General features: G+C 35.3%; 1 protein-coding gene across 10 annotated transcripts in view; it reads right to left on the bottom strand.

Moving 5' to 3' along the window:
* Positions 1-951: 951 nt before the first annotated feature.
* Positions 952-17,505, bottom strand: part of eps8a (EGFR pathway substrate 8a, signaling adaptor) — a 47,605-nt gene continuing 31,051 nt past the window's right edge. For 2 of the 10 annotated variants that reach the window (XM_088072550.1, XM_088072549.1), the window contains exons 13-23: positions 16,472-16,620; positions 15,407-15,593; positions 15,144-15,277; positions 13,491-13,602; positions 12,413-12,553; positions 12,267-12,302; positions 10,866-10,889; positions 10,439-10,700; positions 9,575-9,785; positions 8,546-8,678; positions 952-5,028 (exon numbers count right to left, since the gene is read on the bottom strand). In XM_088072550.1, the coding sequence (XP_087928676.1) occupies positions 4,918-5,028; positions 8,546-8,678; positions 9,575-9,785; positions 10,439-10,700; positions 10,866-10,889; positions 12,267-12,302; positions 12,413-12,553; positions 13,491-13,602; positions 15,144-15,277; positions 15,407-15,593; positions 16,472-16,620 (1,500 nt within the window). In that variant the 3' untranslated portion in view covers positions 952-4,917. Of the gene's footprint in view, positions 5,029-7,740; positions 8,679-9,574; positions 9,786-10,438; positions 10,701-10,865; positions 10,890-12,266; positions 12,303-12,412; positions 12,554-13,490; positions 13,603-15,143; positions 15,278-15,406; positions 15,594-16,471; positions 16,621-17,505 lie in introns of all 10 variants that reach the window. The other 8 variants (XM_088072554.1, XM_088072556.1, XM_088072551.1 and 5 more) reach the window with 8 other exon arrangements.

Consider the following 17,505-nt stretch of genomic DNA (forward strand, 5'->3'; position numbering starts at 1 on the left):
TAATAATAATGATAATAAAAGATTATTTTCAATATATCCAACAATTATTAGGTTACTACATGAGTGGCAAACTACTGAGTAATACTGAAATATTTAAATAAAATAAGATATTTTGATTCGAATTTGATATTCCCAAAATATATCTGTTACAATACCAAAACCGATTTTCATGATCACACTGGAATCGAACCCACAGTCATCCACTGAGCCACCAGGTACTCCGTGATCACAGTATTTATGCAGCTACTTTACTGCCTTTAAGATACAGAAGCAAATAGTAAAACTTAGTATTGCAACACTATTATTTTATACAGTAAATTTTTAGATTATGAAGCCCAAATTTATATTTTGCACAACTGCAATTTGTGCAAACTTCAAATTTCTATTAAAAAATATCAATTCCTCTTTTTTTTTTAAACAATTGTGTATTTGACATTGTGAGAAAAAGTGGTGAAATATTTGTGTACAATCTCTCTGAAATCTGCCGTTTAGCTCACTCCAAACATAAAGAGAAATAAAAAGAGAATTTTGTGATTTAAGCCCAATGAAACTTCTTTTGGTCAGACAAAAGTAAAATATACGCTGGTAAAATAAGTATGCTAGTATAGAGAGTGAATTATCAATGATTCAATACGTTGTTTTTTATGTATTTAATGTCAAATATTTCAAGTTTTTAAACAGTCAGATTAAAAATTATAATTTAAATCTATTTTACTGAAGTAGAAAGAAAGCAAAGTAGTGAAACTTACCAAATACTCAGAGCCAAATGTTTTTCATGTTTGACAAAAATGTGTCTGCAGCATCAAAAAAGGTTTGATAAAACATTTTTAAAAAATGAGCAATAAAATATGTCAAAATAAAAAATAAAATTAAAAAAAATAGGTTTGATACTGTGAGAAATTTACAGCAGACTGAGTAAAAAAAAAAAAAAAAAAATCAGTGACGACGAACTGATTTTCATAAATGTTTTATTGCAGAATGAGCAGATTTATATGGAAAAGGCACCATGAAAACTATACACGTACAAATACTTTTTTGTGAATTCCCGCTAACGTCTTTTTCCTTCTGATTGGCTTCTAGAACTGTTTGGGTACGAGGACAGTTCACTAAACACAGAAACTTCACTCTCATCGACAAACTACTCGGCTTTAGTCATCGTCAGCGTAAATACAGTGTTCTGCTACAGTTCAGACGACAAATCTGCGTTTTTCCACCGTTTACGTCCTTTACACGCGACCACGAGCGTGGCCGAGAAACTTAAGTGCATACGTGGAAAAACAAAAGTAATACAATCAATCGATGCCACAGTGAGTAAAGAATGTACTGCTGATTTTTGTACATCTCGTATGAAAGCGTATACATATTATTTATATATATATATATTATAAGGTTTTCTCCAGCTAGAGGACGATCTGGTGCTTCAGGCTATTCGGAAGAAACTGATCAAAAAACAGTCGTGTTATTAGTTTGTGTAGAAATCTTTTTTTTGCTTACTGATATTGTTTTTTCTAGCGTTTTTCCAGATTCTGAACAGTTTTCGGTTGCTTAAGGAAAAATTTACAGATGAAGAGTTTACCGTAAATCCTCAATTAACAGCAGTTTTTTAAAAATAAAGACAGATTCTGAGGCGTTTTGTGACCAGCACGAACAAGTAAAAAAAAAACAAATAAAATAATAAAATAAAATAGTGCACAGAACAAAAGAGTCGTGCCATACGCTGTTTCATTTTGAAATTATTTCCTCCACTTTTACTCAAATTAAACTAATTTTTACTGCTGCCAAAATGTAAAAAAAAAATCTTATATTTTTCGGAATTGATGAGATTATTTTACCAGTATTTTAAGATTTTTTTTAAGGGAAAAAATATTTTTCAAACAATAATTTACAAGATCATTAACTGTGATCATGAACAGATTTTTCTCTTAATTTCAACATAATAATCTTACCCCTTTTTTAGGAATATTTTTCTCAAAATTCAGAGAAAATAATCTCTTTAATTTAGCTTAGAAAAACAAAAGCAGATTTTTTCTCAGTTAAATCTTTTCTGAGAATTTCGAGATAATAACCTTGTCAATTTTTTTCCTGTGATTTCTTTCTCTCAAAATTCAGATAAAATAATAATTTTTATTTAGAAAAAAGAGCATTTTTTTTTTCCTCCATTAAATATTTTCTTAGAATTTTTAGGTAATAATCTTGTTAACTTTTTAGCACTTTATCACCTTAAAATAGTTTTTTAAAACATTTTTTTATCAGATTTGCTGCAGTTTTACAATTTTCTTTTAAGTTTACTGATTTTTTTAAGTTTGTATTTATTTTTCAGTTCAGTTTAATTCAGTTCTCAGAGCAGATTTGCTTGTTTGTTTAGTTTTTATTATCAAAATCGTTCTTTCTCACTGGTCTGTATCGAGCTGACTTTCACAGAAAAAAGCTTCAGAGCAGAAAAGGACCGAAATGATTCGTGAGTGAAACAGTTTTTGAGCGGTGAGTTTGACGCGACTCTGCAGAAATATTCAGAATTACAAAGAGGAGGTTTTGGGTTTTTTTTTTTTGGTTACGGTGGAAATGAGAGCTGAAGTCCCGCCTCTCCGCCACTGATGCAACTATTTGAGAATTTACGGTTTACAAAAATAAACAAAACTCCCACTGAACAAAAGTTTGGTATTTTGTCCCGTCAGTCAGATCACACCGACGTGACGACGGCAGCGTGGTTTTGTTTTTCATGCAGAGTGACAGAGTCTTCGCTGACCGCTTTATCCGCCAAACGACGCCTGAAAAAACAAAAATAACCGAGTTGCAGAGTGAGTTTATGAGCTTGTACGTCCACAGAGTCTGGCTGTAAAATTTGCCTTTTTTAAATAAATCTTTTGTCTCTTTTTGTTTGTGAGTTGCTCATTTTTACAATATTTCTTTCTCATTGTTTTTCTCTGTTTTCCAAAGAAAGTTTGAAAGTTTAAATATTGCGTCGGCAGAAAAGTGACGTTAGTTTGTAACAAATATCAGTTTGCTGATGGTCGAACGGGGACGCACTTCGATCTGAATTCGGGGAAAACTGACGGGATTATCGACGTTGTATTTGCGATTAATTGCAGCATAACGTTGGTCAACACGTGATGATGTCAGGTGACTGACGGGACGACATGAGGCTACCTGTCGCTGTGGGCGGAGCCTGAAAAAAACACATTCATCATGTTTAAAGTGGGAGAATCGCTGAGTCAGCAGACTACATTCGTTTCAGTGTTTAACATTTGAACAAAAAAAAAACCAAAACACATTTTTACAGCCGTTAAAAAAAAAAAAATCACATTGATTCTGAATCATTTTCCAGGTTTTTTGATTCTTCATTCGCCTTCAGCTCAGAAACATTTTCATTTTCGTCATAATTGTGCAAAAAATGCTGATCGCCAAATCTAATAACATCTAAAAAAAAATCTAATTTTGTCTCTAACTCTAAATCTCACGATGTCCATAAATTAGACATTTTAATAAAGTTATTGTGCATTTCAAGAAAAAAAACTCTTTTCTTGTTTTTCAGTCAATCAGTTCTATTATCAATTATATTAATGTCATCAAACTTTTGATATAACCATAAAATAAAGATCATAGACTATGAATATCATCATGTTCTTGGCCAAAAAAAATCTGAACTGTACAGTTAATATTTATCATCAGTCTGTTAATGTGCTCACTAGATCAATATATTCAACATTCACTTCGTTTAGTTTCTGCACAAACCGTCGACCCGTCAGTGATCAGCGGGCCCAGTTTGTGCCTCTCGTTGAGCGTCATCACACCAAAGTTACAGCGTTTGACGTCAGATAAATATCGACGATCGTTTAAAAAATATTGATGGTTGATCAGCAACAATTTCCTCAGTTTTATTTTCTAATTCTCAAAGTCGGAGCCTATAAAGTCCCAAAAGGTGATTTTTTAAATTTTATTTTGTGCATTTAGTTGATTATCTTGAGGACACAAGATTAAAAAAAACAAACAAAAAAAGAAAAAATAATAATAAAAAAAAAGAAAATCACCTTTCAGGACTCAAAATTTAATTCAGCCGTATTTCCAGAGAGTATCTTGAGTGAAAAAATCGTAGATAGTAAATTGTTCGCACAAAATATTATTTTGGGATTGATTGACTCGATTTGTCCGCCAACATTTACGAACCCCAAAATGATTCAATTTACAATAATAAGAGACCAAGGAGAGCAGATCCTCATGTTTCTGGCATTTCTGCCTGAAAAATGATCAAAATAGTTGCAGATTCATTTTTGGGACATTAATAACAGATGAATGGGTGCGGCTCTGAGTGAGAGGCACAAACTGAAAATCAGCTGTTCTCCAAACTTTAATACTGAGAGGCTTCGCTTTGGAAAATCAGCTACTGAGCAGCTTTTCTTCACTTTTTACAAAAAAAAAATCCTCCAAAAAGTCCAAAAAAGTGTTCACATGAACGTCAGGCAAACATGGCAGAATTTTCTCTGTTTTTGAATTTCAGTCCCCAAAAAAAAAGAAAAAAAAGTCTGTCGTCTGGTCCTTTTTTTTGTTTTGTTTTGTTTTCACGGAGACGAGCTGAGGAGCTCCTGCCTGCGCCGCATGATCTCCAAAAACTCAGCGTGGTCGGCCGCCGCCTGAGGATCAAAGAGTGCGAGAAAACAGCAGGCTGCAGTTTGAAAAAATAAAAGTGACATAAAGGGGGAAAGTAGAGAGGGAGGGAGGAGGGAGGGAGGAAGGAAGGAAGGAGGAAGGGAGGGAATGAGGGAGGAGGGAGGAAAGGAGGGAGGAAGGAAGGAAGGAAGGAAGGGAAGGAGGGAGGGAATGAGGGAAGGAGGAAGGGAGGGAGGAAGGAAGGAAGGAAGGAGGAAGGGAGGGAAGGATGGAAGGAGGGAGGAAGGGAGGAAGGGAGGAGCCGCGTGGAGCTCAGTGGGTGCTGCCTTCGTCAAAAGACTCCACCCCTGAATCACAGGTGCTGGCTGCCAGTTTCTCCTGCCGCCTCCTCATGATCTCCTGAAGCTCAGAGCCTGAACTCTTCTGGAGACGCAAAGACACCACAGACGGACAAAAGACAAGAAAACAGAGACAGACAGAGGGACAGAGCGTCCAGAGAGGTGAGGGCATCGGGGAGGAAACAGAGCAGAGAAGACAAACTGCAGGTTAGACGAGAAAAACAAAATACAAAGTGAATAATTTGAGTTTTTCTGTTTGTGAAGCGACTGAGCGTCTCTGCCAGCAATCTACTGAGCGTCTCTGCGGACTCTTTCCTCCTGGAAATCAGAAGATTTTATCAGCAAAGAAAATCTTCTGGTCGCTCAGAGTCGAGCGGCGCTGGCTGCGGTTCGATGGTTAAAACGCTCCACGTAACCTGCAGCCAGCGGCCCGGACCGACCTCAGGAAGCCTGCTGGCGACTGCCGCCGCTGCGAGCTGCAAAGAGCATCAACAAAACTACAGAGTGAGTCGGCTGCTGGAGTCAGGGGGCATGCTGGGTAACTGAGCGCTTCTACGTGTTTCCTCAAACTGGCCGCACAGAGCTCTGCTCCGCTGCAGAGACACGACTCAAACGTCACACGGATGGAAAAACTGCGTCTGCATGAAGAGCCAAATGTTTTTGAGAATTTGGGACCTTTTTCGGCTCAGTGCCGTTTTACGTCCACAGAGACGAAGACACGTCTGAATGCGTGAATAATAAGTGTAATAATGTCTGAGAGACAATTTTGAAAACTGGCAGCCATAATAAAGATAATATTATAATTATATAATAATTATAACAATGCATTGTATTGTGACATGTTCTGTCCTGTTATTGTTATAAAATTGAAAGTGAAAATAAAATATTGAAAAAAAAAGAAAGTCTTATGAAAAACTTACAAATAAATATTAAAATAATTAGAAAAATGCTGAAAGCATGATTGGTATGGAGGACAAAACATTAAATAAATACATAAAATAAATGCAAAAATACATTTGACTTAATAAATAAATATATGTAAAAATCCTGATTTTTTTTGTTGAAAGCAGAATTAGTACAAGGAAAAATAATAATAAATAAAAAAATAAATTAATAAAAACAAAGATTTAAAAAAATGCAGAAAAATAAATAAATAATTACAGTTTTGTTGAGAGAAGGATTAATATGGTTGAAAAATAATAATAAAAAATAAATAACTGAATAAATAAATATATGAATAAAATAAATGCTTTGAAATCTTGTTGACAGCAGGATTAGTACAGAGAATAACGAGTAACAGGAAATTGAAAGGAACATAGAAATAAACATTTAAGTGCAAACTAAATTTATTTTGTTAAGTGAGACATTATTTCTGTCTGATTTGCTTTATCTCTAAAATTTACCAACTTCTAAATTTCTACATTTATTACACAGAAATGTAAAAGAATAAAATAATTCTGAATGTATTTTAGCTTTTTAAAAAAATTTTTAAATTTTTTTTTTAAAAAAGATACATTTTTTTTATCATTTTATTTATTTATTGAATTAACTATTATTAATAGTATTTATTTCATTTTTATTTTGTATTTATTGATAATTAAGTCGAGTGCTTTGCGGACGTCTCTGTGCGAGCAGCTGCAGGTGAAACGTTCCTACAGTCGCTGACGGTAAATTAGGTCGATTTTTGGGTTTTGGAGGTAAAGCTGGTAATAAAAGTGACACATGATGCAGCAATCTGTGCGATTAGCAGACGGCTAATCAAAGCTAAAGTAGCACAAAAAACACAAATTTCTCTGTTAACGGCTCATTCCAGGGGGCGGGGTCAGAGGTCAACAGGAAGTGGAACATTTTGGAGCTCATTCAGGGACTTTAAGGGGGACTTACTGTACAGCCACAGCGGGAATACGAATACTGGCGCTACCTTAAAATGCGTCTACGCATGAAACGTCCAGCTTCGTTCTGACGGACAGATTCAGGAAATTAATAATTATTCAATTAAATCAAATTAAATTAAAATTCACACAAACACCTTCTGAGGTGCTTTGGGAAAAAAACGGACTTTGAGTGAGACTCATCATTTTCATGTTTTATTTTGGTCTTTTATTAGAAAAAAGGCAACGAGCGACTAGATAAGAAATGTTCTACTTTTTGTAAGAAATTATTAGGTTTCAAAAAATATTTTTAAAAAGCAAGAAGAAAATTTCTTATATATATTAAAAATTATTTACATTTCAGAATTTTAAGCATTTTTTAAGGTAATTTCCTTGTTTGTTGGATTTTTACTTTAAAAAAAAAAACTTTTCCTTTATTTATTTATTTTACTATTTTTTGTATTTTTTTTAAATTATGTTTTTTTGCTTAATTTTGGCTCACTTGCTCTCTGCCTTTTTCTCATGTTTTTGAAAAAATAAATAAATTGAGCCAATTTAAAAAGTGTTAACGCAGAGACGAGACAAGGACATTGTGCTACAAGTCCAAAATCGAGACCTGCAAGTCCAAAATCCAGTTCCAAGTCAAAGTGAAGACCAACAAGTCCCGAGCCGAGCAGCAGGACGTCGAGTCTTTCCAAGTCCGAGTCAGCGGAGTTAAAGTCAACGTTAAATCAAAAGTCTTTCTTGATTTTTCTTGAGTCTCGTCTCTGCTCTTTATACACTTTATTCATTTTTCTCTTTTTAATAACAAAAAAAACGATGAGTCTTAATCCGACGGTGTCGGCTTCACAAAATTTTTCGGGTGTTGTTCCTTTAAATCTGTCCAACAGAGCGACGCGGTGAACGTCCGTTTGTGAACACGATACCTGAACGAACGTGGGAACAGAGTCAGAAGATCAAAGGAGGCTCAGAAGAAAACCTGCAGGTGGAAACAGACACCACACACACCAGACCTTGGCAGAGCCGGGGACAAAAGCTCCGAGACAGAAAACGACGCTCTACGCACACGCGCACGCAAATCCACACACACACCTGCAGCGTCCACACACACACACGCACACACACCTGCAGCATCTACACACACACACGCACACACACCTGCAGCGTCCACACACACGCACGCACACACACACACCTGCAGTGTCCACACACACATGCATGCACACACACACACGCACGCACGCACACACACACACACACATACACACACCGGCAGCATCTACACACACACGCGCACGCACGACCGCACGCACACACACACCGGCAGCGTCCACACACACACACACACACACACACACACACACACACACACACACACACACACACACACACACACACCTGCAGCGTCCACACGCACGCACACACACACACACACACACACACACAGACACACACACACACACACACGCACACACTACAGCGTCCAAACACACTATGTTGAGTAGGATTTGGCTATTCGGTACGAATATTTAACTATTCATTTTTTTCTCGACATTCATATTCAGAAAACTTTATTTATTTATGTCGCCAAAAAAGTCTTTAAAGGATTTTCTACGAGTTAAATTTGAAAATGGAAAGTTTTGTGGCGGCAGAATGAGAGCAAAAAAATCAGATTTAAGTTTTGAGGTGTTTTTGGCGTCGATGACGTCATGTGCGACCTGTGACACTCACCTCCAGCGCGGCCTTCTGGACGGTGACCTGACTGAAGACTCGAGCGCCGTCGTCGGGACAAACCGTCTTCAGCTCCTCTTTGTTGAGAGAAAACAGCTGAGCGCCGGTCAGGACGCCGAGGCTGGTGATGGTGCTGCACGCAGGAAACACACACACCGTCAGGTCTGATACAACACACACACACACACACACACACACACACACACACACACACACACACACACACACACACACACACACACACACACACACACACACACCTGGACAGATTGCTCTCTGGTGCGCTTCTTCAGTGTCTTAGATTTTCTTTGTACCTTTTTTGAAGATCTCAGTAAACTGAGGTTTTATGGAGGCCAAAAAAGGCCATAATTAATTGAATTTTACAAATAACTGAACAAAGACTTAACAACTAATAAATAATTAACGTTTAATTTAATTCGAGTTTAAGTTTTTTTTCCCAAAATCAAGTTTTTGACATCATACAACTCTGAATCACTAAAACTTAAAAAAATAAACTGGACTTTTTTCAAAGGGAAATATTCAAATGCCATAAACGCAGTATTATTACAATTTAAATTAAGTATTCGGTGGGTATTATTACATTTTACAGTGTGATAATTAATTGCCTCTCAGTGTTAAATTATTATGGTATTAATTTGCTTCCATAAAAAAATCAGAATAACTAGAAGATATTTTATTCAGCCCTGAATGGGAAATTTGGACGTCCAGCTGCTCAAATTACAATATAATACACTTAAAATGCAAATCCTATAAATATAATATAACACGAATAAAGGTGGAATATTCATGATTTCAAACAAAATGACTCAGTATCTCTTGATTTTAATTTTTTTTTAATCTCCAAGTCTTTCAGTATTTGACATCAGTCATTATTTTGATGATTTATGAGTTTTTTAATAATTTCATTATTCTGATTTTGTATTTTATAATTTTGACCTGCCGTGAAAATATTACATAAAAACTACGACAGTACCAGATTGAAGTAACAGACTGTGTGTTGGTACTCACACGGGGCTGAAGCCTTTGGCCTCTAACCACGCCTTGACGTCGTCGGGTGATGAGTCGTAGGTGATGCTGTTGGCCGGCAGGCCAACGCCGCCGCCGCTGCCGCCGCCGCTGCCGCCGCGAGCGGGAACCTGAAACTTCTTCTGAGCGCTGCGACCTAAAGTCAGTCTGTGCATCAGCTCGTCCTGGACCTCCTCCATGTTGGATTTCCTGCCTGCAGGAGGCACGAAAAACAAGAACGAGACGAAAACTGAATCACCACAAGCTGCTTTAGTTCTGAGAGTTTTCTGATTATCAGATAAAGTGAATTATTACTGTTGGCGCCCCTCAAAGAAAGAAAAAACTGTGAAAGAATATCGTAATATTATATATTATATTATAATATTATATAACACGATGTTTTGTTTTTAAAGCAGCATTTTTCTCTCAATACTGTCATTTTATAAAGTACTTTTAATTCAGCTTACTTCCAAAATATTACAATTTACTTTCAAAATATTACAATTTTCAACACTTTTTTTTAAAATATCACATTTTCTCCAAATATTACAACTTCAGAACTTTGACTTTTGTTGAAATATTATAATTTTATTACCAAAATTATAATTTCAATTTGAATTTTTTTTTCACCTAATTTCAAACGTTACGTATTCTAAATTAAATCTGTTTTTTCAAAATATTGTCACTTTATTTTACGTTTTGGATACAAAAAGGAGTTTACAAAATAAATTAGGAAATTAAAAACAAAATTTAAAACTACAAACAAAAACAACTTGATAAAGGAGACGTTTGATGACGAGAATATTGTATTTGGTTGTGCAGACTGACGTCGTGGCTGCAGACTGAGCGTCTCGGGTTCAGACTCACGGTTGACGGACAGAGGCCTCTGGTTGTTGTTGTCTCTCGTGGTGACGCTGCCGTTGTCGCTGGACGTGATGCTGTTCTGGCGGCTGACGGCGCTGCTGCTGCTGCCGGCGGCGGCGGCGACCGGCTTTGGGGGCTCGGCGGCCGGAGGAGGCAGCGGCGGCGTGGGGAGCCTGGTGGGGGCTGGAGGGGGCGGCGTGGGAACCGGAGGCATCGGAGTCGCCACCGGTTTACTGGGGATGTAGTCTGTCCTGGTGGTCTGCTTCTGACGGGTGGAGGACAGGTGGAGACGTTGAGATGTTTTATTTTGGGTTTAAAGTGCTGATTTAAAACAACAATAAACGTGTCCTCGTCCAAATATTCACAGACGGCACTCAAACCTCTAAACCTGAAATATGTGAAGTTCAACGTCTAAACTCGTGTTGTTTACCTCGTTCAACTCTCCCAGTAATTGCTGGAAACGTGAAATGAAACAAAACAAAAAACAGTGATGATGAAACAAAACAAAAAACAGTGATGATGAAACAAAATGTGGTTTTCACAGCAGAAGACTCACCGCAATGAAATCAAATAAACGTACTCAAAGTATCCGCTAAACTAGATCAACTAAACGTGTAGCTGAAACTCTAAAATACACTTAAAGGAACAGTCTGACATTCAGAAAATACATTTCACCAAAAACCCGATTTGAGATCCAGGACGTACCTTGTTTAGTTTAGCTGAAATACTGCAGGCAGCAAAACTCACAACAAGTATAACTATAAAGTAATACAAGTACAACTATATAACGATACGCAACTTATGGCCCACTGACACATGAAGTGATTCACACTGGGAAATGTTTTTGTACTTTCAGTCTCCATAAGATGTCAGAGAGCATAAAACTGCATCAAAATAGAGTCTGTTGATCAAAAAAGTGTCAGAGGAGGATCCCCCACACCCCCGACAGGTCCACCTAGGACACTAATGTCCTAAAATCCAGGAACATCCTAGAATCGTACTGAAATACTAGAAATGTGGTAAAATCCTGGAAATATCCTAAAATCCTAAAAACATGCTAAAATCCTAGAAATGTCCTAAAATCTAGGAAACATCTTAAAAACCTAGATTTGCCCTTAAATCCTACAAATGTACTAAAGTCTTAGAAATGTGCTAAAATCTGAGAAACATGCTAAAGTCCTAAAAATGTCCTTAAATCCAAAACACAAGATAAAAATGTTCTAAAATCTGGGAAACGTCCTAAAATGTTAGAAATGTACTAAAATCCAAGAAATAAGCTGAAATCCTAGAAATGCACTAAAACCTAAGAAATAAGTTAAAAATGTCTTAAAAGCCTAGAATTGCCTTAAAATCTTAGAAACGTACTAAAATCCTTAAAATGTGCTGAAATCTATGAAACAAGATAAAACCCTAAAAACGTCCTTAAATCTGAGAAACATCCTAAAGTTTTAGAAATGTCCAAAAATCCAAGAAACATTTTAAATTCCTAGAAACGTCCTAAAATCCTTGAAATAAACTTAAATCCTAGAAACGTCCTAAAATCCTAGAAATACCATAAAAGTAAAAACTGCTATCCAAAAAAGAGAAAACTGTTTCTGACTCACGTGTTGTATGTTGTCTCCTGAACACGTGTAAAAACGCGCGAAAAAAAAAAAGAAGACGCTGTTGTTTTAGCAGCCGTTAGCATTGGAGCCTCATTTGTTCCCAAATGTGAGACTGTTCCTTTAAAAATAAAAGTCCACAGCAAAGCACACTTAAGTTCATTAAAAGCTACTTTTGTAAAATCTGGGAAACACTGCACTCTAAAAACTCTCGTCACAGGTCGCCCTACCTTGAACAACTCAAACTCCTTCTTTGGCATCATAAGCTTTGAGTATTTCAAAATAAAACACATGAAGACGTGAGACAGCGAGGTGATGAAACTGATGAGAAATGATGAAACATTAAATAAACAGAGAGTTTTTTGGGTTTTTTTACCTGTATGGTGTGGCTGTAGATGGGCTCTCCTCTGCCGTTCAGGTCCACAGCTTTGGTGATCTCCAGGATGTTGTTTGGCACGTAGCCGGACGCTCCGCAGCCGTTACGAACTTTCCACCACTGCTTCCTGTCGTCAAGAACCTGACAGACGGATTTCAGGGATTAGACACTGAATTCAAGACTTAAGTTTGCACTTTAACTCATATTCATTTCATCGGTTGTTGTCTGATTATGTAAAGTTTGTTTATGGCAGAGTGAAGCAGATCAATACTGGGCCAAAAAAATCTATGACACTAAAAAAATACTTTGATTTAAAAAGATTCTGCAAGTAACAACTACTGTTAACCCTTTGAAACCTAAGTGAGCTGGCTTAATTTATTTTCCAAAAACATGGGGAGAAGATAGTGAACAACTTTAGAAAAAATGGCCCAAAAACCAGCATGAAATTACAAAAAAAACCCAAGAAAATACCTAAAAAATCATTTAAAAAATAAAATAATTATAATTAGTAATTATTTGATAAATCAATAATTAATTATAAGAATTATAAATAGAATTTTCTAGGTGTTTTTCCCTATTTCTTTGATAATATCTAATAATACCCTCAGCTAATTTTCAAGTCATTTCCTTGTCACCTTTTATTATATTTTTTCATAATTTGGGAGCATTTCTTGGCAAGTTGCTCATTATGATTTTTCCAATTTAAAAAAAAAAAAAATCAAACCAATTTTATCAGGTTTCAGAGGTTTTTGCAAATGTTTCTGAACGTTTGAGTAACTTTAGACTAATTTTTTATTTTCTGCTGACTGCTTTGAGGCAAAATAAATAAATAAAAAATAGCAATAAATAGATTTTTTGTTCTCAAACATAATTTCATACCTGGTGCCAGCAAAAGAAAATAGCAAAATACAATTAAGAAAACAACCGAACTTAGAAATAAATAATTCAAAAATGTCAAAACACAATATAAATATTAATTCTGATTAAATCAACTTCTTTGTATTTTGTATACATGTATGTATATTTAAGATTGACCAACAAGTAATTTATAATTTAAGAGTTAATTAAAAGAACGAACCTCGACGACCTCGTCTTTGAGGACGGACAGCTCCGTGTTGTTTCTCGCCACAAAGTCGTATTTTGATTTGGCAAACAGTTTTGGTTGGACTCTGCTGTCGGCGTCAAAACTCCTGAAATATATCAACCAATCACAACGTCAATAATGATAATATTCACAGAAAAACAGTCAACCTGGCGACTGGAATGAGTATTCATCATTATAAGTACAAATATCTCAGTACTTTCACAAATGAATGAAAATAAAACACCACAAACACACTGAGTGACAACACAATTTCAAAATAAAAGTAAAAATGATGATCCAAATAATAAGCGCCGTATTTGGAGTTATGGCACATTAATTTGACGTGAACGATATTACAGCCGTGGAGAAGTGACCCGACTTTAGGTGTCGTTACTGAGAGGAAAAGTGAATTCAAAGATGTGATTCAGCAAGAAAGATGAGTTTTCAGACGTGGAAAAGTCCCAACGAGAAAAAAGATCAAATCAGTCGAAGATGAAACTTTTAAAAGAATTCAGTTTGGATCAGCTTTTTTTTTTTTTGATTATCAAATTTTTTTCAGGCAAAAAGCGAACATCAGAAGTTCAAATCGACCAGAATAAAGAGATTATTGGAAAAATAATCAAATAAGAGTCAGAAAGAGGAACTGAGAAAGTTTGTCCAGTTCAGACGAAAATTTACATAAAGTATGAAAAATGTCTTATTCATCACTGATATTTATGATTTTTGTTTGTTTTTATCTTCTTGATTGGTTTTTACAATATATTTATATAATAAACGTTATGCCCCCCCCCCCACTGGGGACAAATAAAGTCAGCAATCTGCTTGTTTAATTAAATGATTTATACATGAATAATTACAAAAATACTAATTTGAATACGTAAATGTTTTAATAAGTCAATAAAAGACAAACAAAAAATATTCATCCCAATTTTCCTCCCATTATTTAATACATTTTAATTTATATATCAGATTATCTACTCTAATTTTAAAATATGAAGCTGATTACATAACTGTATTTTGTTTTACATACAAATTATCTTATTTTATCCATCAAATAATTGTTCTTAATCGTAATGTTTTAATTGCTTTTTAAAACTTAAATAATGGCATTGCCTTTTCTCTGCTAGTATATCTATCTTTTATTTATTTTCTTTTTTCTAGTAATTGTGAAAAATAATTATGAAATATTAATATTAATTTCTGTAACAAATGATCTACTCCAATTGTTAAATACTGAGGCTTTTCAGATTACTGTATTTTTTTTGTATCCAAATGATCTTATTCAACTCATCAAATTCTTCTTATCTTATTTTTTTAATGGCTTTTTTAAACATTTTTAATGGTACTGCCTTTTCTCTGTTAGTATATCTCTTTTATATTTCTTATTTTTTGTTTTGGTAATTGTGAAAAAAAGGATTGCACCTTCAATCATAAAGGTTGAAAGAATTTTAAATATACGGCCAAATTAATTAGAATCATTTATTTACTGTTTTTTTCTGTATTAACTGCTATATTCATTCATATTTTTCATCTTTTACTGATGTATTTAATGATGAATAAGTCATATTTCTTCCTCTACAGGTTAAAAGGCAGTCGAGAGCAGATCTGGGGTCAGTTCTCCAGGGCGTCATGTGACCTCAGGGTTACCGGTCTACGTGGCGGCTGACGGCCTGTTTAAAAGCAGCCATGGCCGAGTCCTGATCCAGGAACTGCATGCGTTTGTAGGAGGTGTTGGAGAAGGCGTACCCGTCTGCAGGAGGGAACTTCTGCACGGCCGACTGCTGCACGCACGCACACACACACACACACACACACACACACACACACACACACACACACAGAGGAAACATTATATTAATAAATGATACGGTCTGCGTCAGTGAGGAGGAGGTGCCGGTGCTGATATGAACCTCCAGTCTGCTCCTCAGCTCCTCTTGTCTCTGGATCTCGGCGCTGGCGAGACTCTCGGCCAGCTGAGTCAGCTCCTGCTCTCTGGACGGAGTCACTGCTGGGTGAACTGGAAGCACTGGAGGCTCCCAGCCGTCCCGAAACGTCAGCACACACGGGGGGAAATAATGATCCTTCGGCCACTCCAACCTGCACACGCATCAAACACGACAAAATTCAACTTCAGTGGTAGTTCGGTGAGACGATGCTGACGGTCAAATGTTTACGTCAGAGAGCAGCAGAGACACATCAGCTGGATGTTCAGAATCTGACTTTATCTATTACATGAACAAACACTATTTTGCAAAGATTGAAATATTTTTTATGCAGAAATAATTAAGCTTGGGGAAATAAAAGAGAGGAAAAAAGAAAGGAAAAATACTAAATAAATAAATACATTTAAAAATAAAAAGAGAACAAGAAAAATAAATTAATAACTAAATAAAAAGAAAAAAATAATTAGGAAATTAAATAAATTGGCACTAATACATAAGTACATGCATTAACAAGCAAACTAAAATCAGAAATGTCAATGTATGTCATATTTTGTCAACTAATTAATGCCTGTTTTAGATTTAAATACTATTTTAGGTACGTTTAATAGCAAAATGAATGCACAAATTCTAAAAAAATATTTTAAATAAAGAAAATAAAATAATTAATTAGATAAATTAGAAAAAAGGGAATTACTACAAATGTGTAAATGTCTTAACAAGTAAAATAGAAACAGAAACATCAATTTATGTTATATTTTATCCATTAATACCTATACTAATTTAAATCAACTGCAAAATAAATAAACTAAAAAGAATAATTTCATATAAATAAAAAGAAAAGAAAATACTTGGGAAAATAAGTAAATAAGGGAAGTACTACACAGGTAAATGAATTAGCAAGTACACTAAAAACAGAAATATCACTTTATGTCACATTTTATCAATAAATGAATTCCTTTGTTAATTTAAATATTATATTTGGTACTTTCTCAGCTGTGTCTCAGAACCGTTTTGGACCCGTCGTGTTCTCACCTGCATTTGGTCCATCCGTCTCCCAGAGTGACCCACAGGTGTCTCTCCTCCGCCGTTCCTGAGGCGTGCAGGAAGTCGATGGCCTCTCTGGTCAGCAGAGGAACCACGACGCTGCGTGCCAGATCCACACTGCCCGACGCCTGGATCACCTACAGGGGGACAGGTGGAGGACAGGTGGAGGACAGGTGGAGGACAGGTGGAGGACAGGTGGAGGACAGGTACGGTGTTATAAATTGCAGTGCAAATTAAAATGTTAAAAATATAATAAATATATTATTTATGTGATTTTATTTTTTTTAATTATAAGTTGTGGTTAAATTTTAAGTCAAAATTCATACCATACAGGCTTTTAATTTTAATTATATTTGTCGATATTTTGGAAAATGATTGTACATAAAATAAATACATTACTTATACCACATTTGAAAGAAAATGTAATGAATGAATTAATGAATTCATAATAGCTTTTTTAAAAATTAAATCAATCATTATTATTAATTGATAATAATTAAATGCATTATTCAAGTGGCACAGTCAAACCTATATTTTTCCATATTTACACAAAATTTTTTAAATATAAAATTTCAGATTTTTCACCTAAAAACATAATGTAAAAAGCTTTAAATTTGTACTTAAAAAAATCCTGTTAATATTTTATATTTATCTTTATATTTGCTCATAGTTTTAGATATGGTTTTCCTTTTTTTTTGTGAATTATATATTTTTTCTCCAGTACAGATTTTCTAGTATGGTCTAAAAAAAGCTCAGAGGGGAGAAAGTGAAAAACTTTTGAGTCCAGCTTTTATCTCTGAGGTCAAGAAGCCTGAAGCTCAACTACACTGTATGCCATTTATAGACACGATGTAGCCGGGGGTGTCCACATACTTTTGGCCACACAGTTTGTATACATGCTGTGGATTTTTGTCAATTTAACACTGTGATTTTACATTTTTATTACATAAAAATCTCAAAATATAATAACCAACTTTTTACATCTGATTTCTTTTGCTGCAAAAGCAGCTAATTTCTTACAG

The sequence above is a fragment of the Plectropomus leopardus genome, chromosome 22, assembly GCF_026936395.1.
Source record: "Plectropomus leopardus strain MGB_pleo_1.0 chromosome 22, ASM2693639v1, whole genome shotgun sequence".
NCBI classification, from domain to species: Eukaryota; Metazoa; Chordata; class Actinopteri; order Perciformes; family Serranidae; genus Plectropomus; species Plectropomus leopardus.